General features: G+C 35.9%; 2 protein-coding genes across 5 annotated transcripts; one reads left to right on the top strand and one right to left on the bottom strand.

The window, feature by feature from the left end:
- Positions 1–4,797: 4,797 nt before the first annotated feature.
- Positions 4,798–8,881, top strand: LOC132285875 (protein SCARECROW). The gene is made up of 2 exons (XM_059788109.1): positions 4,798–7,157; positions 8,114–8,881. Exons 1-2 carry the CDS (start codon positions 5,257–5,259, stop codon positions 8,577–8,579), a joined length of 2,367 nt encoding a protein of 788 aa, XP_059644092.1. The 5' UTR covers positions 4,798–5,256; the 3' UTR covers positions 8,580–8,881.
- Positions 8,882–10,333: 1,452 nt separating this feature from the next.
- On the bottom strand, positions 10,334–24,751 carry LOC132282928 (probable galacturonosyltransferase 7). 4 transcript variants are annotated; one of them, XM_059784768.1, is made up of 10 exons: positions 24,260–24,751; positions 23,543–23,574; positions 23,367–23,423; positions 23,069–23,128; positions 14,635–14,686; positions 14,461–14,507; positions 14,091–14,386; positions 12,411–12,768; positions 11,777–12,316; positions 10,334–11,179 (listed from the first exon to the last, which is right to left on the bottom strand). In XM_059784768.1, exons 1-10 carry the CDS (start codon positions 24,399–24,401, stop codon positions 10,898–10,900), a joined length of 1,866 nt encoding a protein of 621 aa, XP_059640751.1. In that variant the 5' UTR covers positions 24,402–24,751; the 3' UTR covers positions 10,334–10,897. The 4 variants fall into 4 exon arrangements, with proteins under 4 accessions (XP_059640751.1, XP_059640752.1, XP_059640753.1 ...); XM_059784769.1 differs by having other exon boundaries at positions 23,069–23,125; XM_059784770.1 differs by lacking the exon at positions 24,260–24,751 and having other exon boundaries at positions 23,046–23,125; positions 23,543–23,572.
- Between the last annotated feature and the right edge of the window lie 1,125 nt (positions 24,752–25,876).

Genomic DNA, 25,876 nt, shown 5'->3' with positions numbered 1-25,876 from the left:
CTCAATCTTCATCACCCCCCCTCATCTCAAGAGTCAAGGCTTCCTCATCGCCCCTCGCCTCAGTCGATTCAGTCTGATAGAGAAATGGATGGAAAAGAAGGTTCACGAGAAGGTCTCATCACTGAGATCAAAGCAGGACAACGATCATCTGTTCTTCAATTCCTCTTTGATCTCTTCAGATTCAAGTTTTGAATCTTTCAACACATCGAATTCAACAAAAACTAGTTTCTCTGTTTTGAGGCCCAAACAAATCAAAACTAACATTTCATGTTATAATTATGATCTATTTGATGACTATCATGATAATCAGCAAAAACATGAAGAAAGTTTGATCAAGTCGAAATTGAGAGCTTTAAAGATTTATAACAATTTGAAGTCGGCGAAAAAAGAGCAAACAATCGGTTCTCGTGGAATCGAACCGGAACTGAACCATTATTCACGGTTCAGTTCGGTTTAGTTCCATACATATACGGTTCTAGTTCCGATTTCAATTTTAAGGAACCGTTATGAATGGTTCCGGTTCCGGTTCCGATTCTGGAACCGTTAGGAACCGAATCGTGTGCACCTCTAGAGGTGATACATTCTCATTACTGAGTATATACTCAAGGTTCATATGACAACCCCAAGTCACGCCTACTCAATGTAACCACATCAAATGGATACACACAAAGTTATAGTTAACCCAAAATGTTGTTTTTGGAAGGGATGAGGGTATTTTGGTAATTCAATATTTTGGTATATTTGACATCAACAAATTTAATCATTGGCTTGCGTTGACCGTTAAAAATGGAGGTTTATGTAATAACTCTTCATTTTCAAGGGAGGTCCGAATAATTTCTCAAACCATAGGAGATGTCCGTGTAATTAACCAAACAAACTTTTGGCAAACCTAGCAAGCGGACAATACTTACCTACCCATCGGTGAATAAGTGATATCTACTTAACGTTAATATAGTCCAATCACAGATACACACGCAATCTATAATTACAATACCAAGAAAATAATAAATAAGGAAAACAATTTTTTTTTTTTTTTTTTTTTGAAATAAATTCAGCTACCATCATTTTTTTCTTATTTATTACTTTCTTGATTTTGTAATTACATATTACATGTGTCTTTGTAATTGAACCACATCTAGAGATCACCTGCTCATCAATGAGTAGATAAAAATTATCCCTAGCTCATATCCGCTTTTACCACTTCCATGGTTGAAACTTGAAGTTCAACGTGCTAAGGGTTGTACATAGAAATGTGTTGTAATTGTTTCAAAAAAAAAAAACAAAGGAGAATTGTGTTGTAATTTGTAAAGAGTTGATGCTCAGCATGAGGTCACAAAGGTTAGTGATAGACCTTTAAACCCTTTTAAGCATAGTGGCACTTGATGCTATAGTCTTGAAACGGAGCAACCTAAGATAAATCCTTAATTGTATCCTATTGTCACTTTGAAAAAAGACTATATATAAGACGACATGCCTAGTAAAATACATGTGGGAAAAAAGGGTAGTAGTGCATTGGAGACATTCTCACTAAACATAACGCATTAGAATAATGGGCTCGTTGCTACTAACGAAAACATGATCAAAAAATGAACAACCAATCTTGAAATTGGCATGAAATGTTTAAATATTTGATTAATAACGATTACCCATGTAAAAATCGTGATTAAAAGTGTTGCTGTTAGTTAAATAGTACATGTTAATGTATGCTATTTACGCCTCGTTTTCTTCAACAAATAATATTGTTTATACACTTCCATTTTAATGTTGTTTCGTTCATAACAATCTGATATTAATTAAATTGGTACGTAGGTTTCTAGCTGGTTAAAAGAATGGAACCTAATTCAAGCCAAAAATTATCATTGCACAAACAGATTATAAGAAAAATATGCATTGGATATGCTCAAATGTGATCACTTGTATATTTACACATTCTAGTAATGCTTGCATGCAATTTATTAATTAGTTGACAAATTTGAATTCACGAGATCAATTTTGAAATTTACAAAATTGGATTTGTAAATTGCAAAAGTCGAAAGCGCCAATTCGAATTTAGAACATGAGAGCGTGAAACACCCCTTATACATTACATGAAATTAATCTGTACATATGAACTTTTACTTGCATATACATTGAGACATACCTATTTGCCATCAATTTCTTTGTCAGATATTCCAACGCAGTTGAGGATTGAAGAGAAAGATTAGGGAAGTGCAAATTGACTAATCAAAATTCTTTTCAGTACATTTCTTTTACTAGTATGTCGCATTGCAAATTTTACCACATTTATTTTAAAATTTTACGGTCATTGTTTGTGAAATTTCACTAACATAATGGTAAAATTATACCCGTGAAATTCCACCTTTACAAATATTGGAGTTTTTTTAAGTATTTGTCAATATTTTATTTATTTTTTCAATGACCGACCCATTTATAAAATAAGAATAGTTGCATTTTATTATGAAAATTATCAATCAAAGATTGTAGTGTAGTAATACTTTTTTTGACTTTAAAGATATAATATTCAAGTTCCCTTGTAATTTAACTCGGAATGCAACTACCATAAAATTAATATAATGACATCAACTTGTTAGGCAAACTTGTGAAAAGCCATTAATGTAAATATCAAAACATATATGGGGCTCTTCAATTGAATGTAAAGAACAAATTTGTGTTCATCATGACATCAATGTACATCTACCTATATTGAGTAAACAACACTTACATATACATTGACCTATGTTGTATTTAAGTGTCAATTGCCAGAAAAAAACAGCGGCAAATAATACAACGTCGTGTTATTGATAACTGGTACAAAGAACAAACCTCTGATGCCTTCAACTTTTACGACAAAATTGAAACTTGTACGATGAAATGTTCAGATGGAAATCCAAACATGAAACAACCAACCAACAATAAAAATTAAAAAGTCACGTGGAAAACCAGACCATTGCAGAGCTCAATAATCTACTATAAGATTTTTTTTTTTTTTTTTTTTTTTTTTTTTTTTTTTTGAAGTACAACATTTACCACGTAAAACCAAACTTAATTTACACTCTATAATCGCTGGTATGTTTATTCACCTCAAACTACAAGCCTGCAAATTTTGGTACAAAAACAATGCGTAGCTACAGAGAGAGAGAGAGACACACACATATATCTCTATGTGTATAATTATGTGGGTGCGTATTTGTATATTTTGTGTGCAGCCAAATAAATAGGTACATAGACATCAATCAATTTAAACATATCTACATATCCAAACACAAACATATCTACATATCCAAACACACGCTGGCAAGCACCTATGTGGATTTGTACATATCAATGAATCGCATAAGTAATTGGCCTTATTCATTATATTTTGGGGTTAATTACGTAAAAAAACATGTTGTATTGCATCTTGCTAACTAAATCATTGAAAATGTTAAAAGTAAATGACATGTTCAATAATAGAGGGATAAGTCACGATGCATGGGCATGTTACAAAAACTTATACAGTAGATGTATTTTATTTGGCAAATAACCCTTAAATTGGTGATACATGAATTCCAAATCCATAGCTTCATAAATTGGGCTAAGTAAGTTTACTTGTTTGTCCTGTTATCATTTTCCTTATTTAATGAATCAAACAATGCAAATCTAAATGAAGAGTTGTAATAGAATGTTGAGACTTCCATATCTATGTAGTACAAAAAGAGATAAAAACAAAAAACAAAAAACAAAAAAAAGACCAAAGGACAATGAAATTAGGAATCATAATTCTACAGCCAAATGAGGGTGTGATTTAGCACAATGGTAAAGTTACTCTGTTCTGATTTGAAAGTTACAAGTTCATATAAAAAACAATGCGAAGTAAGATAACTAAACTTCCTAGATCTCCGTAACAAGAGAGTCGTGTGCACAGTACACACCTATGTAACAAGAAAGTTTTGTACGGCAAGTTAATTCTTAATTTCATGAGAATTTATTACATAGTCAGAGATTACATAATTCCGATCAACGACAACCCCGTACACAAATAAATAAAGATAATAAAATTAATATATTTATTTGCGAGTAAGGTTGAAATTGGTTCAGACTATATAGTCCATAACCAGTGACGTAGCCAGGATTTCAAGTGAGGGGACACACTGCCAAACAAAAAAAAAAAAAATATCGAGTACATATATAACAACTATAAAATTCAAAAAGACAAAAAAGAAGAAAATTATAAAAATATAAAATGAAAGAAAAATGAAAGAATTTTAATAAGAAATAGTTAAAAAGTTTCAATTGAGGAAGCAAAATTTGACTTTTTCTAAAAATAAGAATATAATTTTAAGAACTACAAATTTGAGGGGAGTACTATATAAATTTTTTCATATATATGAAATTTTTTAAAAAAATTACCACATATATTATTAGTTGCTGACCAATCCACGTATCCCCAGGTCTTCATTAGCTCCGTCCTTGCCCTAACATACGAATTTCTCTAAAAATTACCACATATATTATTAATTGCTGACCTGACCAATCCACGTACCCCCAAGTCTTCATTAGCTCCGTCCCTGCCCTAACATACGAATTTCTCTAGCTCTACAATGCCAAATAGACCCTAGTGTTTAGTGCCAATCCTAATGGTCCCAAGCTCCGACCTAAATAGATGGAGATTTAATTTTTTTCAAGAAAATAGTATCTTGGTAAAAGGGTTGAAAAGTAGCACCTTTTCCCCATATTTTGTACCGGAAAGAGTTATTGTAGCAGGTGAATCTTATTAAATGAAATATATAGACAATACAGAGACACAAATACACACATGATCTGTGTTCTGGATATCGCTGGTAGAGGAATAGGATCATCGTAATGCTCGTTGGAAAAGCCTCACCGAACGCGTCAAACACCCCAAGACAACACCCTCACAAATTAATAGGCACCTCCAGTTAACAAAACGCCCATCACTTCCCTCTCTTTACCTTCACAACAAATCACTACACTACCAAATCATCAAACACTCTCACTGCAGCAACAACAACAACAACAACAACAACAACAACTTCCCTCTCTCACTGCTTCTCTGCTAGTTATATCATCAGACAGTTGGGTTAGACACACAGAGAAAAAGAATCCCAATGCGCCTGTCCCAATCCTCACACCATTTTCCTTTTGGATTCTCTCTCCTCAACTAATTTAACCCATTTCTCTCTCTCTCTCTCTACATTCCTCCACCCCCAATGAAGAACACCAAATGTTGCAGTCTCTTTTCCCTTCAACTCTCCCATGGACGGAAACAGCAACGACGAGGTTAGAAGTGAGAGTGCTAGCCATGACATCTACAACGCGAACAAGAGTCCATTAAAAAGCGTGACTAGTAGCAGCACCACCGGAGACCAATCCCAATCCGACAAGATCAAGATGGTGAGGAAAAGGGCAGCTTCTGAGATGCAACTCCAAAGTGGTGGCGACCCTTTTTACAACCGTAGAACAGCACCATCCAAAACCAACAACAACTCTTTGGTTTGCTCTTACCTGGGCCTCCCACCACCCAGTATTAGTCATAATATTGACTCTGCAAATGTTCATAAAGCACATTCAACAAACCACGTCACCAACAACCACTCCACTATCACTCTCCCACCACCTTCCTGCATAAACCCAATTAGTGTGACATCAACCTCAGCCCAAATGGACTCTCTCTCTCCTCATCTTCATCAAGCAACTCCTCAAACCCAGTCCTCTCCTGCTCTCTGTGTTTTCTCCGGCTTGCCCTTGTTTCCCCCTTCCGAGAGAACCCGAAACCAACCCGCTCCACAACTACCCGCTCCCACATCTGTTGCTTCTCCATCTTCCTTTTCTTTTACTTCTGGTGCTAACTCTTCAATGGAGGAGACTGCGGCGGCGACCGCGTGGATCGATGGTATCATAAAAGATCTGATCCACAGCTCCACCCATGTTTCCATTCCTCAGCTTATCCAAAACGTGAGGGACATCATCCACCCTTGCAACCCTAATCTAGCCGCCCTTCTCGAGTACAGGCTCCGGTCCTTAACGGATCCGTCCCCCAATTATCCAGACAGACGAAGGGAGGTACCTCCTGCAGGGTTACATCAGCACCAGCAAGCACAGGTGCAAGGGTCTTCCGGACTTAAACTCTTTGTAGAGTCGGGTTTAAGCAACTTAGCTTACACAATTCCGGATTACAATGTTAGCCCCCAGTTCTCGAATTGGGGCCTAACATTGCCCACCACAACCACCACCGCCTCAGCCACGGGAAACACCCATCAATTACACACCAATCCCACTTGTGCATCCTCGGTTCCGCCCGAGCTGTCACTAAATCAAGTGCAGCAACAGGCTTCGGAACCTCGGCCTCAGATACAGCAACAACAGCAGCAGCAACAACAACAATCTAATCAATCTCCACCCGTTGAGGTAGCTACCGAAACAACAGAAACATCGGCAAAAGCAGCATTGATTAGAGACAAGAAAGAAGAAATTCGTCAGCAAAAGATCGACGAAGGACTTCACCTACTGACATTATTGTTGCAGTGTGCGGAGGCCGTGGCAGCAGACAACTTTGAGGAGGCAAACAGCATGCTACTCGAGATATCCGAGCTGTCAACGCCATTTGGGACATCAGTGCAGCGTGTGGCTGCATATTTCTCCGAAGCCATGTCCGCAAGACTGGTGGGCTCGTGCTTGGGCATCTACGCGGCGCTTCCCACAGTGCCGCACGCTCAGAAGGTGGCCTCGGCCTTTCAGGTGTTCAATGGGATCAGTCCTTTTGTGAAGTTTTCACATTTCACGGCCAATCAGGCAATTCAGGAGGCGTTTGAGAGGGAGGAGAGAGTGCACATCATAGACCTTGATATTATGCAAGGCCTGCAGTGGCCGGGCCTATTCCACATTCTGGCGTCGCGGCCTGGTGGGCCGCCACTCGTGCGGCTCACCGGGTTGGGCACGTCCATGGAAGCATTGGAGGCAACAGGGAAGCGTTTGTCTGATTTCGCGGAGAAATTGGGGCTTCCGTTTGAGTTTATTCCGGTGGCGGAGAAGGTTGGGAATTTGGATCCGGAGAGACTGAATGTGAGCAAGAGGGAGGCTGTTGCAGTGCATTGGTTGCAGCATTCGCTTTACGACGTCACCGGATCCGACACCAATACTTTGTGGCTCTTGCAGAGGTAATTCTAGCTCTATCTCAATATCCCTCCCTTTGTTTTTTTTTGCTTTCAAAGTTTCAACAAATTATGGAAAATGATACTTTGTATATTATATCTTTTATTTGTCTGTTGGTTATGTTTGAATGGCTTTGTCATTTTAAATTCCATATGCATTCATCCTTCATATGTTATATTGATGTCAAAGTTTATGAATGAACTGACAAATGAGTTCTCTATATACCAGAAAAATTTTTGGGGTAGAAAAAGAACACTAGGGGACTGAGAGATTTAAAATGAAGGAAAATGCTATCGAGCGGATGAGTTCCCATGAGGGCACTGCTCTAAAATAAATGGTTTTGAGTTTATACACAGTTGACACAAATTCAAATTTAATAATTTAGATTTGGGGTTTAATCAGTGATGCAATGATTGATTTGATAGTTTTATATGTTTGATTAACTTTGAATATAACTAAATAGGCAGAAATATAAGCCAAGTGTTTGCATCCAATCCAATTCAAGGTAGGACCACATCAATGCATCAATGGATGCAAATATTTTGACTCTCATACTTTCTGCTTATTTCATCATAGAATAACAAGTTGATGTGTTATTTTTTAAAATTTATGCATACCAATTAAAGGTTACAGTTGCACAATGATCTAAACCAAGTATATCTCCTACTCTATTTTGACATCCCTCTGATGGTCCCAATCTAGCACTAGTCGACCTTCAATAGACACATGTTTTTTCTTGAAAACTCTTAATTTCTCTTTTATTAAGTCGGTTTGAGAGTTTTCATGATTGTCTGTTGGCCGGAAGTACCAGGTTATTATATACTTTCTCCGGCCATTACATTTGCTTTCATCTTTACTAGATTTTCACTTGTAAATTCATTTAGTTGATTTACTACCATTTATTTTTATCAATTTGCTCTTGATATCCTAAGGGTACTAAGGATGCAAAAAATGGTTTCAGATTGGCACCAAAAGTGGTAACCGTGGTAGAGCAGGACCTGAGCCATGCAGATTCGTTCTTGGGAAGGTTTGTGGAGGCCATACACTACTACTCAGCACTGTTTGATTCATTAGGAGCGAGCTATGGGGAGGAGAGCGAGGAGAGGCATGTGGTGGAGCAGCAGCTGCTGTCGAGGGAGATCCGGAACGTGCTGGCAGTGGGAGGACCTTCCAGAACTGGTGAGGTGAAGTTCAACAACTGGAGGGAGAAGCTGCAGCAGTCTGGCTTCAAGGGTGTGTCTTTGGCAGGCAATGCCGCGGCTCAGGCCACCCTCCTTCTCGGGATGTTCCCCTCCGATGGGTACACTCTTGTGGAGGACAATGGCACTCTCAGGCTTGGTTGGAAGGACCTGTGCTTGCTCACTGCCTCCGCCTGGAGGCCGTTCCACACCACCACCACCCACCACTTCCCACACTCTGTGAACTAGTTGATGCTGCTTCAATGATGCACCATTCCACTTGGGGATTGGCTTCTTTTGTTGGCAGTTATATGGAGATGTGGAATGAGCTTTCAAGTTTCTTGTTTACAGATAAATTTTCCTTGGAGAATGATACTTAGACCTAAAATTCTAAATGACCATTTATATCCTTTGAACGAAGTGAATATTAGAATTTTAGGCCTAGAATCATTATCCATTTTCATTGGGTTCTTAGCTAGCCTGGACTGCAAAGCTCGATGGGAATTTGGTTGATATATATAGTAAAGGCATGTTTGGATGTCCCACTAAAATTTGGTGTTCTTGTTGACATTTAACTGCATTTTTTTTTCTTCTTGTTTTTATCACTATTATTTTCTTTTTTAAGTCAAAAAAAAAAAACATTATATAAGATGCAGTCGGTTTGATTTGGTTCGGTTTAGAAGATAAACGAATTAATTCTAGTTGCTCCAATTTTTGCTGGAACTGAATTTGAACCCATGAAACTACCTATATTGAACCAATCCAAACTATACATGAATGGTTTGGATCCATTTGATTCACCGAAAAACATAATCCAATAATAGTTAAAGTTAGCTTAAACCAAGTCCTACAAGTTTCACGACTTGAATAAATTTCTCTAAAGTTGCCAATTTGAGGTTGCATTTTTATCTTCTAAAATTTGTTAATAAGTCAACAAAAACATTTTTTTATTTTTTTTTTCCCTGGACATATCAATAAGAACTAGATACTATTTAATTGATATGGTTTGAACCTTTGATCTCTACTTGGTACCACTAGGCCACTGGCTTGTTGATATATATATATATATATATATATATATATATATATATATATTGAAAGTAGTGTAGTCTCCTCCAATTAACTGAAAAAGCATAAGAACATAAAAAGAGCATGGCAATAAAATGAGAAATTATTTTCCAACTTATTAAGTTGAAAATAAAAATGAGACAATTTATGAAAACTTGATGCATGTCACAAAAAAAAAACTTTGATAGGCCTTATTACATCAACCGTATTGAACGAATTTTGTCTTGTCAAATTACCTCAAATTTTAAAGTGTTTGGGCGCGCACTTAACCTAGGTACTTAAAATTGAATAATATAATTGAGCACGAATGAAATTAACCAAACTTGGTATGATCCTAATCTATTGAGTCCCCTTTTTATTCAAAAAATCTATGGTATGTTGAAAAATAAATAAAAAAAATTATTAACGAGTATCTTAAAAGAAATTCATGATGTATACTGTTGCATTTTAGTGCAAAGATCCTTATTGGTAGACAGTCATAATCATTCACTGTAGGACCATGTGGACTTGTTGGAAAAAAAACAGAAATAACAATAAATGCGAAAATAACCTTTTTCCCCCACTCTGTCTAATAATCATCCTATTTTAATCGCCCCAGGTATGAATTTATCATAAAAGTACCTCGTTCTAATACTCCCTCGTTCTAATGCAACACAGTTGAATACTTTGATAATTGTAACTCACAAAAATACCCAACTATTTCAGTTATAATTTGTTAATCCTGATTTTACTTCAGTTATAATTTGTAAATCCTGATTTTACTTTTGCTCGAACAAAATGTCCCGACTCCTGAAGCTAGTTTAAGAACATAAAATTAGTACCTATGCAACGAAACATCATATATTGACCAAGATTCTAAATCAGACCAACTCACTCTCTCCTATGTCCACTACCATCTCAATGTTGTCATCACTATTCTAGAGTGAACCCAGGGAGATTAAATTTGAATTGATACAGAAAGTAAAGATGAATCTGTCTATTATTCTTCTCACCGCCCTGGGAAAACCAAAAAAAAAAAAAGACTTACAAAAAATAAAAATAAAATAAACTAAGAAAAAAAAAGAAGAAGAAAATTGACATGCTAAAGGGAATCAAACATACGTTTCTCACCCAAAAATCATTAATATAATGAATAGCCATTGATCTTCCTGGAAAAACACATGCAGATACGCTTTCCGTGTATACACAAATTCATGGCTCCACTTCCCTTGCACGATGCTAAACAATAAAGCAGAGAACCGAGTTCTTCCTCTGTCCCTGCATTGTCCAATTAATTCATGTCAACCATCACCGTCCTCCAGGCCTATCATCAGCTGCAACCCATCACTAGAACTATCTCCCTTCTGTCTTGCCTAAAAGTGGAAAAAAATATTCTTCCATTTCATTGCAAGCCATAGCTCAAGAAAAAAAAATTCTTCTGCACCTAGAAATCGGACATCACATTATGTGCATCATAGGTTTCCCACAAACGCCATAAATGAAAACTGGATCGTAACTCTCTATGGATTTATGTTGCAATCGCTCAGGAACTGATTTTCTAGATTCAGAAACTTCTTCCAGTAGCCTCTATATTTTGGAATGCCCAGCTCAAGCCAAGGTTTCATGTTCCCGTTAAAATGCAACACTGCGGCTTTCTTAATTGCATTTACGTCCAGGCCGTAATCATGACCTAATCCTGATAATACCCAGGCATCATCAAGAGCATGAACCAAGCCTTGAAAAGTGAGAAAGCTTGCACGCAGTGTAACAGCTTCAGATAATACCTTCCCTGTGCTCAACCGCTGGTGTACATTAGAAAACAAAAGCAAAAGTCAGAAAACTTAATTGGCTCTGCAGTGACGTAGTTGTATATACTATTAATGCGATGTTTGGTAGCATGAAAATGGTGGCATTGGAATTGGAGAAAAACTACCACTTGAATGGAATGCTTCACAGAATAAATGGGATTATTACAAATAGAAAACCAAAATACATCTCATCAAAGAGCAATATTTAGCTCCATGGAGGAACAAGATCAACTAGAAATCGGTAGAAAGATCAAAAAAAAAAAAAAAGTTGTGAAATATAAAAAAGTAAAAAATAAAACCCAGGTCACTATCACCATGCAGAAGCAGTGAAAATGTCACCTCCGTTAATCACGATTTATAACAAAAGTAGCCCTATATAAAAGCTCATATTAAAGATTTTGTAATCTTGCTCACCAATTCTTTTTCTTTTCTTAAAAAAAAAAAAAGGGACCAAACTCCATAATTACACACACACACACACACACACACACGCAAAAAATTCCATGTCAAACCCTCAAACTACTGGATACTCCCAGCTTAAATGCAATTAAAGAAATTGAGAAATGTCAGGTTCAATAAATCATCACTCACCTCTTGCACCAACCTCCGAAAGGTTTTCGTAAGATCTCGCTCCCTCCACCTGACCAGATCGACAACATTGAGCCCAGACATCCAAACACAAGAATTTCCATCCAAACTTTTCTCGCCCAAATAATTTGTCAGCAGACCCAACTTCACAGCACAGGACTGCATGGCACCAATCACTTTTTCCTTCATGTTAAGGCTCCATAAGGTTGACAAATCTCGTTGGATAACAACATCATCATCCAGAACAACAACTTTATTCAAAGTCGGGAATACTTTAGGAAGGAGATAATGTGAATTAGAAAAAACAGATATATATTCTGTTCTTCGGCTCATAGATGGTTTATCATTGCCAAAGGAAACACGAAATTCCTCAGGCAATGACAGATGTAACGGAGTTGCATTATCATGGTCCTTCAAATTGAGATCTTCAATGTTCAACACTTGAACTGTTGCTTCCCTGTATGTATTTCTGAAGAACCATAACTTCATGGCAAAGTAATTCTGTCCATCCGTTAGCACATGAAAAACTTGATTCCCACTTTCCTGAAATATTAAAACCAATCAGTTCCATGAACAAACTACAGCAAATTTAAAATTTAGATTAATTAATATACATAAGAGGATGCATGGAATATACCTCTGCATGCATTACGGTTGAGTTAATTACTACAGAAGATGCGAGTAAATTGCTGGAGAATATAACATAGTGGTGCAATGCTGGATTCAAATATTTCTCAGCAAGTGATTCATCCATATCTAATGAAGGAGATTTAAAATATTCCACAGTCAGTCGCATCAACAGACAGTGTAGACCTTTTGGCATGGTTTGGACAGCAAGTTGGTAGAGAAAGGCACTCTGCTTCATGTGGAAGCTAGCTTCATCCTCCGTCAGATCAACTATTTGTCTCAATTTCTTGTCGACATTATTACAATCCACAGGAAATGATTTTGCTCTGGCTATGACATCCTCCATTTTGCGTAGCTTTTTCTCAATCCTAACGGAATAGGCAAAATCATGCTCAGTTTTCTAACGGTGACTAATAAAATTGGGCTACTTCAATGAGAAAATAAAACCATAGAAAAGAAAAAATAAATTACTATCATAGCAACAAAATAGGGTTTTATGCTAATGGCATGAAGAATGTAAGCACTGCGAGAAAGTGGAGCATGAGTTCAGTCTGTTCGTTGAACATAGCTAACCACGGCCAAAAAGGAAATAGATAGCTAACAAAAGTTAGCTTATTGACTATTCTGCTAACAATAGCAGCAAGATATATGCTGAAACACTGGAATGCATTGAATTGTTACTGCGCTGGAGTGCTCAAGAACAAAAAATCATCAGCAATAGATGGGAATTTACAAGTAAACATAGACCAAAATGCACTAGAAGTCTAGAACTGATAAGTAATTTGGTCTGAGTTGAAGATGCCAAAGGAATAATACCGAAGGCCAAAGAACATGGCATATGACTTTACATAGATAGGAGAAGATGGAATCATGTAGCCAAGAAAATAAGGCTTGTCAAGTTGGAATAAATTGACTTAATTGGACTGATATAGTTAGGGCATGTTCAATAAAAATCAGCATTGCAGCAGAAAATATGTGAAATATTTAAAATAAGATGGCTACAAGGGCAACAAAAGAAGCACAAGAACATGGGTCACGGATTTAGGACGAAGGGAGAAACATCATCCCCTGTCATGTAACAAAAGATTGACCCTAGATAGCACAAGCCAGAAAAGAATAAGTCCTAAAAGTGACCCCAAAAAATTGGAAATGATTTTTATTTAACATGCTTAAGTTCCAACTACCTACCTCTAAACATTTTTGATTGGCAAGCGCATGGTTTATACCATACATTTATGTACCAGAATCATAAATTCAGACAAAGGCAGGCCTTGAGCAGTAAGACTACATATGTTACAATATATAAAATGTATGAAAGAAAGAATTGCGAGTCAAAAAACTTGCCAATGGACCATGTTATGAATGCACCAGGAAAACCTAGGCCACATAAAAGAAACATGCATAGGCAGTACAGCTAAAAATATAATACAACATGACCTATGTAGTGAAAGAATTTGTTGATGGTCCCCATTATGAAAAGGCTACAGTAAAAACATTTGTATAGGCTTAAAGTACAGAAATTACATTCAACTAAACAAACATATGCATAAAGAAATGTGATATTTGAACTTAGCAAGCAGATCCACAGGCAATTAGCAAACACTTTGCTGCACCAGAGGAAGCATTTAAAATTCTTATAGCGCAGGCCTATGGATGGATATTAGGAAATCATAAAGTCATCATCACTTACTGTGGTGGGAGATCTTTATCTGTTGTAGCTTCGCTGAGAATACGTTCAAACTCCTGAATATTTTGCTTCATTTCACGTGATAGTTTGTCATGTGCTGCAAGCTTTGCAATACTAGGAAAGTAAGCCCGAGCCACATATAACAGGTCCTTCATCTTCTTCACTAAAGCATCTTTCATTTTTTCCCTATGTTCACGACGCCATAAGCAGTAGCTCCCAAATTTCATCTCGCACGATTTTTCACTGTCATCAACACCTTTAATTTCTTTAGCAACTTCAACTTTACCGGTTGTAGTGCTCTGCAACAAATTTTGAATACAAAGTAAGTGGAGATTCGATCGCATGATGGCAAAATTCAGTAAATCATTCATACATTTTCTCTGGGAAGTTGTTTTGGCACATTAACAATCACTGGAAAACCTGTAAGTAATTTCAAAAAAGGGAAAAAGAAACACGTGAGCTTCAATTGTTAAGAAGGAAAGGACTATGACAACAATTTCCAAAAGAAGGGGAACTATGTTCTATTAACCAAGCAATGCATCCCTACCACTGGTTTTATTTTCAGGCTCAGCTTCCTCAAAGGAACCACTTTGAAAATCCTGATCAAAGTACATACAACACAATGAGAAAAACAGGGTCATAACATTATTTTAGATGAGAATTAACAAAATCCACATCCTAGTTTCTGATACAAGTATTTTTAGCATACAAATAATAATATAAAAAATATGAAAGCAAAAGGGCTAAAAGTGTATGATGATGACAATTCACAAAGAAAAAATGCCGACTGAAAATGGATGAGTAGACATCAATAAGGTGACAACTAAAAAGTCTAGTGCACCCACATCAGACATTAATGGGAATACTTGCTTTCCTATAGAAGTCAACAAAAGAGACCCCCATCAAATTCCTGAATGTTGGAAAAATTAGAATAAACTTGACTCTGCATACTGCTCCAAAAGAAAATATTAACCCTAAATATACTTGGGAAGAACATGTAAAAGCCCCTCCTATGGAAGTCAACAAAAGAGATCCCCAATCAAATCCCTGAATATTGGAAAAATTAGAATAAAAACGGCTCCGCATACTGCTCCAGAAGAAAATATTAGGGCTCGAAATAAAGAACATGTAAAAGCCTAAAGCAACAACAAAAACATTTAGAGGCCAAAATATGAAGCTCGTGCATTTGGAAGCAACCCAATAGCTTTCAATATTTATAAGCTAAGAGAATAAAAACGACTTAATAAAGAATAAGGAAGGAACCAAGTTTTTGGTTTTTTAACAAAGAAAAAGCAAACTCATCTACAGGGGTATGAACTTTAAAGAGCAGCGAGCGAAAGGATAGGCATCATACGAGTAGCACTCGATAATGTCGATATAGTAGCTTTCTTCTTCCTTAATTTGTTTGTTTTTATTTTTATTCATATATATTTTTTTGGGAAATACATAACTTAAACATAGTAACCTTAGTGTGAACACAAATCTGTTTCAAAGCTGACGATGACACATAATCCATAGGGGAGCTCAGTTTATAAGAAGACATATAACCAACAGGCAAATATCTTAGGGCAAGCAACTAGAAGTGGAAGAAAGAGAAAACAAGTACAAACAAACCAAATAGAAACAAATAAACGCTTCAAAGGTTGAGAATATACATATAGAGCATAGGAGAGCATCTTAAGAAGCACACACACTTTCAAGGATCCATTTCCATGTTGGACGTGCTTCAGACACAGACATTTTTCAAACACTCCCAAACATACGTGCAACACATCTTCGACATTTCCATTATTTGAAAATAAATTTCTTAATTTCACACATATGGTCAACACTTCTTAAACACATCCAAACAGGTGACTAATGAATCTTACATGTCGGATATAACTTTTCTTTAGCATGGAAATAAACTATTATTGTAACTTGTAAAAACAATCAAGTTAAAGGTTTTGATAAAAGTTATATTAAGTTTGACATTCCATGGAAGGGAGTGATATAGAAGGAGAGAAATCATCATTTCATGTATATAATATACAAGTTACAAATATCATGTAGCTATTGTAAAGTACAAATTTCTCATATATAAAGTAATTTTTGTATGAAATATATATATATATATATATATTTGTCATGTCCTCGCAATATCTGTTTCCTACATTTTTAAGATATGTTGTGTCACTGTTCATGACACATTTTATGTCAGTATCCATGTTTCTTAGAGAGCCTCCCATCACGAGAAGGAAATCTGTTAATTACACCTTCAAGTAATAAAGATTAAGCTGCAACCACTCGATTTAAATTTTATCTACCTCTGAAGAGATTTATGTGGCCTAACCCAAGTGAGCCATGCAAACGGCTGCTCTAACCCAAGCCAGTAGAACTTTAATTACGTAGATCTGTGGGCTAGCTTTTGCATGTATAAAGCAATGATCAAGCTTTAGAGACCAGTGGACTTTGTTCAAGCTCAGCTCTAAGAAGATCAAGCTTGATTCAGTTCCGCTTGATTAGACACCGATTTTGGTATAAAGCGGATTTTCAGAGATTAAATCAAAAAAGAATCTTTCGATTCAGACAACATAGCAGCAATTGACTTTTTGACCTCAAATAGAGCTGACATGCCAGTCTTACATTCTATAGAATCATGCGGCATTAAGAGAATAAACTTAAACTTCTAATAGATTATCCTAGCTGTTATAGTCTCTAAATAAATTTGTATACTTTTCACATCTCCAACCTTTTTCAACATCAATTAAAAGCAGTTGGGGTAGAAACTTGTTGAGTTGAGAATAAAAACAATTAAGTTATCCATGTTTACTAGATGACAGAAGGATTTAATCAATAGAAGAATGATTTGTGCCGTCACAAATTAACTTTAATTTTTTTGGTAGTATATCACACACACCATTTATATAGATTTTAAGATTCAAGGGTATTTATTGATTTAAGATTACAAAACAAGGACCGTTGTAGTGGCCCATGGGTCTAATTATAATTAAGTTATCCTATTGGATTTTTCTGGGGAGTCCTGGTTCATCGAGAATGGTCTTTAGTAGTCAAAGTTTCTACATTACTTCCAATCCTTAGTCCTTGTAAGAGTGGAAGCTAGGAAGCACAAACACTTCTCCTAGGAGTTCAGTGGACGTATCGGAAACGTATCCCATAAACGTCATGCACGAGGGACAGCTGGACACGCGTCCAACACGGCTAAAAGTATCCTAAAATTCGAATATCTTATCTTGGTTGGGAACAACATGGACACCACGGGGAAACGTTTAGGACACAGTATGATAGTATTATTATTATTATTTATATTTTTAAGAATGGGATTCCAATGCAATTTAAAAATATATTACAGAATAATTACAAAAATAATATAAACTTTACAAAACAATAAACCTCCATTTAGCTCTGAGCTCCAAATTAGTGATTTGATTCATGATAATGTGGATAAAATGAGTAAAAATCAATTTTTTGTATGTATAATAATTATGCTATGATCAATTTCAGGTACACCTTCAAAATTTAATCCTGTATGGAGAAACTGAAGGGTGGGCAAGGATGCCAAAGAAGTAAATACAACACTTCATCAGAAGCCTAGAACCATAGGGGAATGTTAGCTTTAGACCTGAGGATGAGACTTTTAGAATAGTTCCTTCTACCTCTACTGCTGTAGCCAATCCTGCCATTGTATAGCAATGGCAACACTACTGCCTCCTAAAGGGTGCTATAACATGATTGTGACTATGGAATTATAACTGATGTTTGAGACTTCGTAGAAGAAACTGAATCTAAATTGTCAACTCAACAATTAAATTTCGTGGAACATGCCATCTATTGCTTGCTTTAGAACAAGGACACAAGACGTGTACCAATATAACTTTGCTAGAATCAAATGGGAATGTCAACTTTAGACCTCAGGACAAGACTTATAAAAAGATTAAATACACTAGAACTACTGAAAAGAATGTGAGCTTAGTTTTTTCTTCTACTACTGCTTTAGCCATTCACCCATTGCTATCACAATGGAGCAACTATTGCTTCCTCAAAAGTGGTACAACATTATGCTATCTATGGAGTAATAACTGATATTTAAGACTCTGTAGGAAATCAGATTCTAAATTTTTAGTTTGACAGTAATATTGAACATTTATACTGAGTGTGCTTCTCATCATGTGTGCCAAAAATTTGGGTCAAGTATTATTTACTGTAAATTCCACAATAATATGCCAATATTTGAGTTTTATTCATATTTATTAGATTTTAGTGGTGAAAGGTATTAATTTGTAAATTTGCCCATCCGGGATTGTTATAACAGTCCACTAGTCTTACTTTTGGATCAAATCAAGTTACTAGGGTTTTTTTGTGATCTTTCATAGGTGTATAAAACTCATAATGGTGAAAGTCATGGTCCTAGTAATAGGAGGATATGTCTGGCAACCTATAAATTTTATATGTATATACATTTATAGATATATATTCCTATAAAATGGAGCTGAGTTATGATAAGTGAAGCTTATATTATTAGAGGTGATATTCTTCATATTTGGTAAATTCATTAACCTACAACTAGACTTTAATGATGTGTCTTTTGAACTGTAAAACTCCCAAGTCCATAATCTCAATCATTCCATCTACAGCTCATTCAATCCAAAAAGGAAAAGAAATTGAGTTTGCTTTTCACGGCCCAAGAACAGCCCCCTATTTCAATTTTCAAACATCATCCACCATGCCTAAATGAACTGTAAACTTTTCCCCCTCTTCTTGGCCTTCAATTCAATGTCCAAATCAACTCAACAAACCATTACCCCAACTATTTGGAGTCAGGTATATAAATTATGTTTGCCATTCCACTCCAAGGTCATACCACAGTTAAACCACATATGCCCTTCATTTAACCACATGATATCATTCATTTCTTAACTGTCTCAGTCCATTTTAGTTTCAGTCTTCCCCTTCCCCAAGACTTTCTCAATAAGAACCATGTCGCTTTTCATAGTTAATGCAGTTATAGGGCATCTTTGCACATTGCGAAGCCATCTTAAATGACCTCCTCTTATTTTATCTCCAATCAGTTCTACTTCAGCCATCTAACGTATCTAATCATTTCTAGTATCATACTTTTATCTTGTCGCGCACCCTCTCAACATAAGCACTTCTGCCTCATTCATCTATGAATATGTTGTTCATTGTCCCATGAAGCATGGATGGTCTAATAATTGTTTTGTAATATTTATCTTCCAATTTTAGAGTTATATGCAATCACACAACATGTCAAAAGCAGTCCTCCCATTTAGTGGTGGTTACTAATTTGTCGTGGTGTTTGACTGGTAAATCTAGGTGGCAAAATTGGTGCTGCTCTGTCAATTTTGGGGCCAATATTCACAAGGTCAAATTGGTTCAGATGAAAATTTGTTTTGTGATGAACTAAGTAGATTAGACTCTGGACCCAATGAGTTTAGGACTCAGTTTCACAAAGAGGCCCGATAAATTTCTACTGTAGTAACGAGCTACGATTGTGGACTTTCAAAAAATGTTGGATACCATTGTCAAGATTTCAGTTACGTTTGGACAATATGAAGGAAGTTCTAAGAGTGTCCTCTATTATTATGAATCTATGATATTCTCTTGGGCAGACCTCAACATGTTGATCGATGTACAGTTCAACACCATACTTATTCAAAGCCAATAGCTCATGGAGATCTTTCAATTCAATGGTACTTTTATGTGCCAATGCAGACACTCTTGAGGGTTACTCGTCATGGAGATCCACCACACTCATATTTTGCTTGAAGACTGGGTTCAAGTTCGTCGCTAAACTTTGTCCCAATTGAAGAAATGGTTCTGTAGCAACAATTTGAGTTAGGGATTGTGCTCGCAAATATTTTTTTCTTTAGGTTTCTATTTCCTTGCATAAATATATATTAAGTTTCCTAGATTCTAAGCACTATAATTTGAGCTAGGTAGAAGTTTTTTCTTGATTTACAAAATGCGTAGTAATAGCTTATGATCTTTCTGTTGTAGAATTTGTGCCCTGATTCTTTAGAAAATTGAATGGAGCAATATTTGAGGAGAGGGTCCAAGGTTGGTAGAAGGGTCATTAGGTAATGGCTACATCGGTTATGTCTTGGCACACAAGATCAAGTTGCTAAAGGAAGACTTGGAAGATTTGGAACAAGGAGGTATCTGTAGGATCTAAGTTACTAGGAAGATTTATAAGTTCGATGGCAAAGAGAGGGGAAGAAGGCCTGTTGGAGGAGTTGGTACCTAAAAGGTAGGAGGAAGGGTGGGGTGGGGGTGGTGGTGGGTGGGTTGTTCAGTAAGAGTTGGTTCAGTGTACTGTGATATTAAAAATGTAGTCAATATGTTGAGTATACCAATTAAAGATCACAGGTTGATGGCTTAGATCTCAACTCTCTTGAGGAGGTAACCAAGGAGTGGTTGGAATACCCCCCTTCTAATAGAAGAGGAATTAATAACTTTGAAAAGTTTGAGAGGGAATAAAGCACTCAGGCCCGAAGGGGTGGCTCCAGAAGTGCTAAGGGCTGGTCATGGAGAGTGTTCTGCAGGATCTGAATCACTTTCATAATAAAAAGTTTTGAACGCCTCATTTATAGGCTTGATTAAAAGAAAGGAGAGCAATAGACTTGAAGCCAATCAGCTTGGTAGGAAAAATCTATAGCTAAGATATACTGAGGCATAAAGCCACAAATTGGTTTCAAGAGCAGTTGCCAGGTTGTCAAAATTTCAGATGCGGTTTTTAAAAGACGAGTGTGTACATTTTAAGCTTAAAAGCAGTAAAGTTGGAGTGATCTGCAAGTTAGATATTGTAAAGCCATAAGATCATGTTCATTAGGATTTCCAAAATATTTGTTTTGGGCCTACGTGGATTGAGGCTTGTCTAGTTGTATGCTATGGGACAAATGCATATCAAATAAACTAGAAGGAAAATTCTATACAAAGGTCCTTAGGTCAGCTATATTGTATTTCACAGAGTGTTGGGCGTTGAAAAGGAAAGAAGAACAACACATCCATGTACTGGAAATAAGGATGCTGAGATAGAATGTAGGAGTAATTAAATGAGAGAAGATTAGCAATGAACGTGTGAGGAAAAACTAGGAATAACACCTATTAATGATAAAATTTCAAAAAAGTAAACTTAAATGGTATGGTCATATACAACGTAGACCCGAAGATGCTCCAGTTAGACAAGGAAAATTTGTTTCCCTAGAAGGTAAGCGAAAAAGAGGACGACCACACTTTACATGGGATGAAATAATTAAAAATGACTTTAAAAAATTAAATCAAAGATGAGACATGGTGTATAATATGATTGCATGGAAGAAGAGAATTCATGTGTCCAACTCCATCCATAGAGCATAAAGGCATGGATGACGACAATGATGATGAATGACACATCAGTTGTTTATTTGTAAGTTTGAGATATCTCAAGCAAAGGGTCCTTTGTTTATCATTCTTTTCAATTTGGTAATGGAGGCACTGGTAGGATGTCAACGACAGGTAAAGCACATAATTATGTCAAGAGGTTTTAAGGAAGGCAAACTTGAGGGATATTAAGTCTCTTTACTACCACTTGTTTTGAATGTGATACCATAATTATTTGTGGAGCAAAGCAAGAGATGTAACTATGATGTTGTGGCCCGAATTTGGTGCCGGGTCGCGTTACGACTCGACGACCCGTTAGATGAGCTTTGTGTTGGCCCTAATTACTATCTTGTAGCCCAATATATAAGGGCGTTTAAGGTTTGGAGTGGTGTAAGAGAGAGACTCTGAAATTCGTAGAAACAGAGTGGGGCTAAAAACTTGTAATCTCCGATTTTACACATAGTGAAGACTTTCGCCGCCGTGGATGTAGGTTGTTGTCGAACCACGTAAAAATTTTTGTATTCTTTGTGTGGTGTGTTTACTTTTCTGTCATGATTCTTGATTCTATCTTGGGTTCGATGCGTTTGTCATATCAGTACCAATATCTGGGGTGCATCTATTCTTTGTAGCCGTGTCCAATTGAGAGTAAATTTAGGGCAGACTAAGTTGATTCCCATGTGGTTTATTGGCTAGTCTAGGTGGTTTCAATCTATTGATATCCTACAGTAAATATGTAGAATCAACAAACCTCCATATGACAATCTCTTGATGGCATAATGTTGCAAAAATTGCTCAAAGCTCAATGTCAAGGTCATCCAAATAAAGAAAAGCTCTCAAGTTACTAGACTTTACAAATCTCTGGGTGCATTGAACAAATAAAGTAGAAAATTACCATCAAACAACCAGCCTGTGAGTTAAATAATAAAAGTACCTAAAGCCATACAATCCAATAATTTGCTGGATAACCACGAGAAGTGAAAACTCATTACTATCCTCGAGCTCCTTCAAGATGGAATACAATCGAAAAAGTACAGGATCATGGTTCTCCAGATTTCGTGCTACATGAAGCCACATAATCAAATGTCTCATTGATTCTCCTAAGAAATAATAGGATATAGGTTCCTTAAAACAGAATCCAAATTGCTTCACCGGCAACCATGGTTGTGGTCTGCTAATACTCCAAGAAATTCAATTTAGTAATCTGAATCACAAGTTCAAACTACAAAATTTTTGAACTTGGTCACCAATGCTTCCAAAATCTCAATTTTCAAAAACATAACATTGATGTTACTACTGATCAACAATATAAACACCAATACTTTAGCAGGAACATAGAAGTACAAGAAACAAACTGCCCTCTAAGATTCCAAGACCTTTATTCTATAATAAGGACCAGCCTACGGCAAAGTCACCTTTTTAAAAGCAAAAAAAAAAGGTCCCATCTGAGAGAAGCTTTCACAGAACAAACAGAAATTAGGCAACGGAAGCACTGCCCACTTCCTCTCACACAAGTTAAGCAATAAATATAATAAAATACTATTCTCAATAAGTTAACAGTGCAAGAAGTTGAGTCTTAACCATCAAAGCAGTAGGCAATGAACCTTTGGAAGAGTTGGTCTGAATCTGTGTAAAAGGTCATCTACTTTTGTTGATTTGTCCTGCTACAAAAATTAATAAATCAATTACAAATTAGTATGCATACATATAAATAAAGTACCAGATTATATCTCAATGGTCCTAAGAATTAAATGAGAAATCCCTTGTTATACTTATAAAATAAAATAAAATGAGAAATGACAGCAAAAAGAAAAAGGTCCCTCTGCTTCTGCTGATCAGGAGACATAAAGCATACAACATCGCCAAAAATTCAAATCCAGTTTCAAAAACAAAACACATTACCTCTGACTGATTCCGGCGGTTATTGCCATCGTGATGATCATAAACTCTAATATCATCCTAGTTCCCACCGGAAAGGCAGAAAAAAAAAAGGTAGAATTAAAAAATAATCATTAATAAATGAAAATATAAAAATCACATAATTGGCACTAAATTGATAAATGCCTTCAAACCCTTACTGAAGTTGAACTATGTTGTTCATTTGTGTATCCTGCAGAATATATATAAAGAAGTAGTCGTTAGACGAATTCAGTTTCAACAACAATATTATAAATAAATAAGTGAAATTTTTTAGTACTAAAAATAAAAATAAAAAATTTAGATATAAAATTCAGAGTTCACGTCAAGAAATATCAGGAAAAGGAACTACGACCAGGTACAAATAAGGAGACAATGAATACTACATCACCCCACGTCATAATATATGATGAAGAAACCCAACCATTAACAGGAGATCAGAAGCGTAATTAAGGATCACATTATCCATATATAAAGGCAAATTTTGTGATAAGTCCAAATGGTAAAGGCAAAATGAAGTAGTACATTATTCGCACCAGAATGCACATCACAAACAAATATAACCAATTTATGGATGAAACCACACTAAATGTGCTTAAACACATCACAATCTCAAGTGCAGATCTGAAAATAGTAGAAGAAGAGCATTGCGAATTAGCCTAATTTGGCAATTAAAGACGAAACGACAATAAATGAACACAGCAAAATCGAATAAACACAGTAGATTTTCTTATACACATCAAAATCTCTACTCTCGATCTGAAAATAGTACAAGAAGTGCATTGCAAACTGAAGATACTAACAGATCTAAACAAACAAACACTATATTATATATTTACATATATATATATAGAGAGAGAGAGTATAAATTGTAATACCGGATGCAGAGAGAAGGCCGTTATGGAGGCCGAGCAAGCAAGCGAGGGGAACGAGCATGGAAAGGAAAACGAGGCCGAGCACAGCAATCACGAGTCCTTTCCATCGCCGCTTCGCCGGAAGAGTGTAAGACGAACCCTTCATTTCGTCTCCCTCACTCTTCCTTTTCCTTCCTTCTTCACGCTACGATACTACTATTTTCCTCTCCTTTTCCTTTCCCTTTCCCTTTTGCTTTCTCTTATTCCTTTTCCTTTTCCTTTTCCTTGGAACAATCGCAACCAGAATTATGAGATAAAAGTCCAATCTACATTATTCAAAAACTCAGAGAGAGAGAGAGCACTGAGACAGACTCTTCTCCTTTGCTTGTGTTATTCCTTCGAATCACAGTCGCATTCTAGAGAGAGAAAGAGATGGAGAGAGAGAATTCGCAAGTGAAATCAGCAGATCTAATGGTCTTCAATCAGATCGAGTTTATACAGCCGACATTCACATGTTGGTTGGACAACTTCTATGAAAAATTATTTATAATGGTAACTAAATAAATAAATGCAAATATTTTATATATATATTTATTTATTTATACTTTATAGTTACTATATATTGTAACTTCAAATTAATAATAGTAAGAAAAGATTCTATGTTATCACCTGTAATTTTCTTGCGACAGGCCACTAATCGATTATTATTACTTTCAAGTTGATTTGTTTGAATAAAACTGTATTCTAATCTTTAAAATGAACGCTCCAAAGCCCAATCCCAAATAAGTGTCCATTCCTATAAATGGATATCAAAAAATGAGTGTCATTTGAGAAATCAATATATATATATATATATATATATATATATATATATATTTCAAATTAGTCAAGAAGTTTAGTATAGCTGTGTCTCATGCAGCCTTTTCCAAATTGGTCCATTTACACTTTTGATCAGAAAAAAGGGCACCAAAACATTAAAAAAAAAAAAAACTGTGAGTCCATTCATTTCTTTCAGCCTTGTCCAGTGCAAGATTACCTCTGCAGTCAGTTGGGCTTCAAGTGTAAGTTGGTTCTTGATGTGCAATCACAGGATAAATCGCTCTAAAGAATACTCGGTACTACTTTATTATTTTTGAGGAATAATATATACTACTAGTTCCATTACTAATTTCAAGATGGGCTTGACCTAAGCTGTTCATTTGTTGATATGATATAGGCCCAATTACAATTCCCACCCATGATCTCTATTTCTACTGCTGGCTTGTTTTGAAAGGAATTCTTAAATAAAATTTAAATAACACAGTTGCAATTAGGAGGAATTTTTATTTTTTTTTCATTGTCTGAAAAAACACACACCACCAACAACTCAGGACTTTTACCATTCATCAGAGAAGATACCTTTAGACTACAAAATCCTTAATCATTCAAGAAATTAACCAGATGATTGATTGAGTAATATATTATTCGGCAGTTAAATAATTTTAGGCTCAACTTAAAAAGCACTCTAATCTTTAAAGTAGCCTAGTCTAGCATCCTTCGTTAATTCACTATTCAATCCGATTTCCTTCTTAGGAAGGAATTCTTCATTTCCCAAAGTATACTTAAATTAAAAATGTTTTGAATTATATTTTTTATTGGTTT

Source organism: Cornus florida, unplaced genomic scaffold (assembly GCF_030987335.1).
Source record: "Cornus florida cultivar Cherokee Brave unplaced genomic scaffold, ASM3098733v1 CherokeeBrave_3.0.0_Hap2_Chr11, whole genome shotgun sequence".
Taxonomy (NCBI): Eukaryota; Viridiplantae; Streptophyta; class Magnoliopsida; order Cornales; family Cornaceae; genus Cornus; species Cornus florida.
Note: the sequence above shows the minus strand (reverse complement) of the source record. Positions and strands in the feature narration are given on the sequence as shown.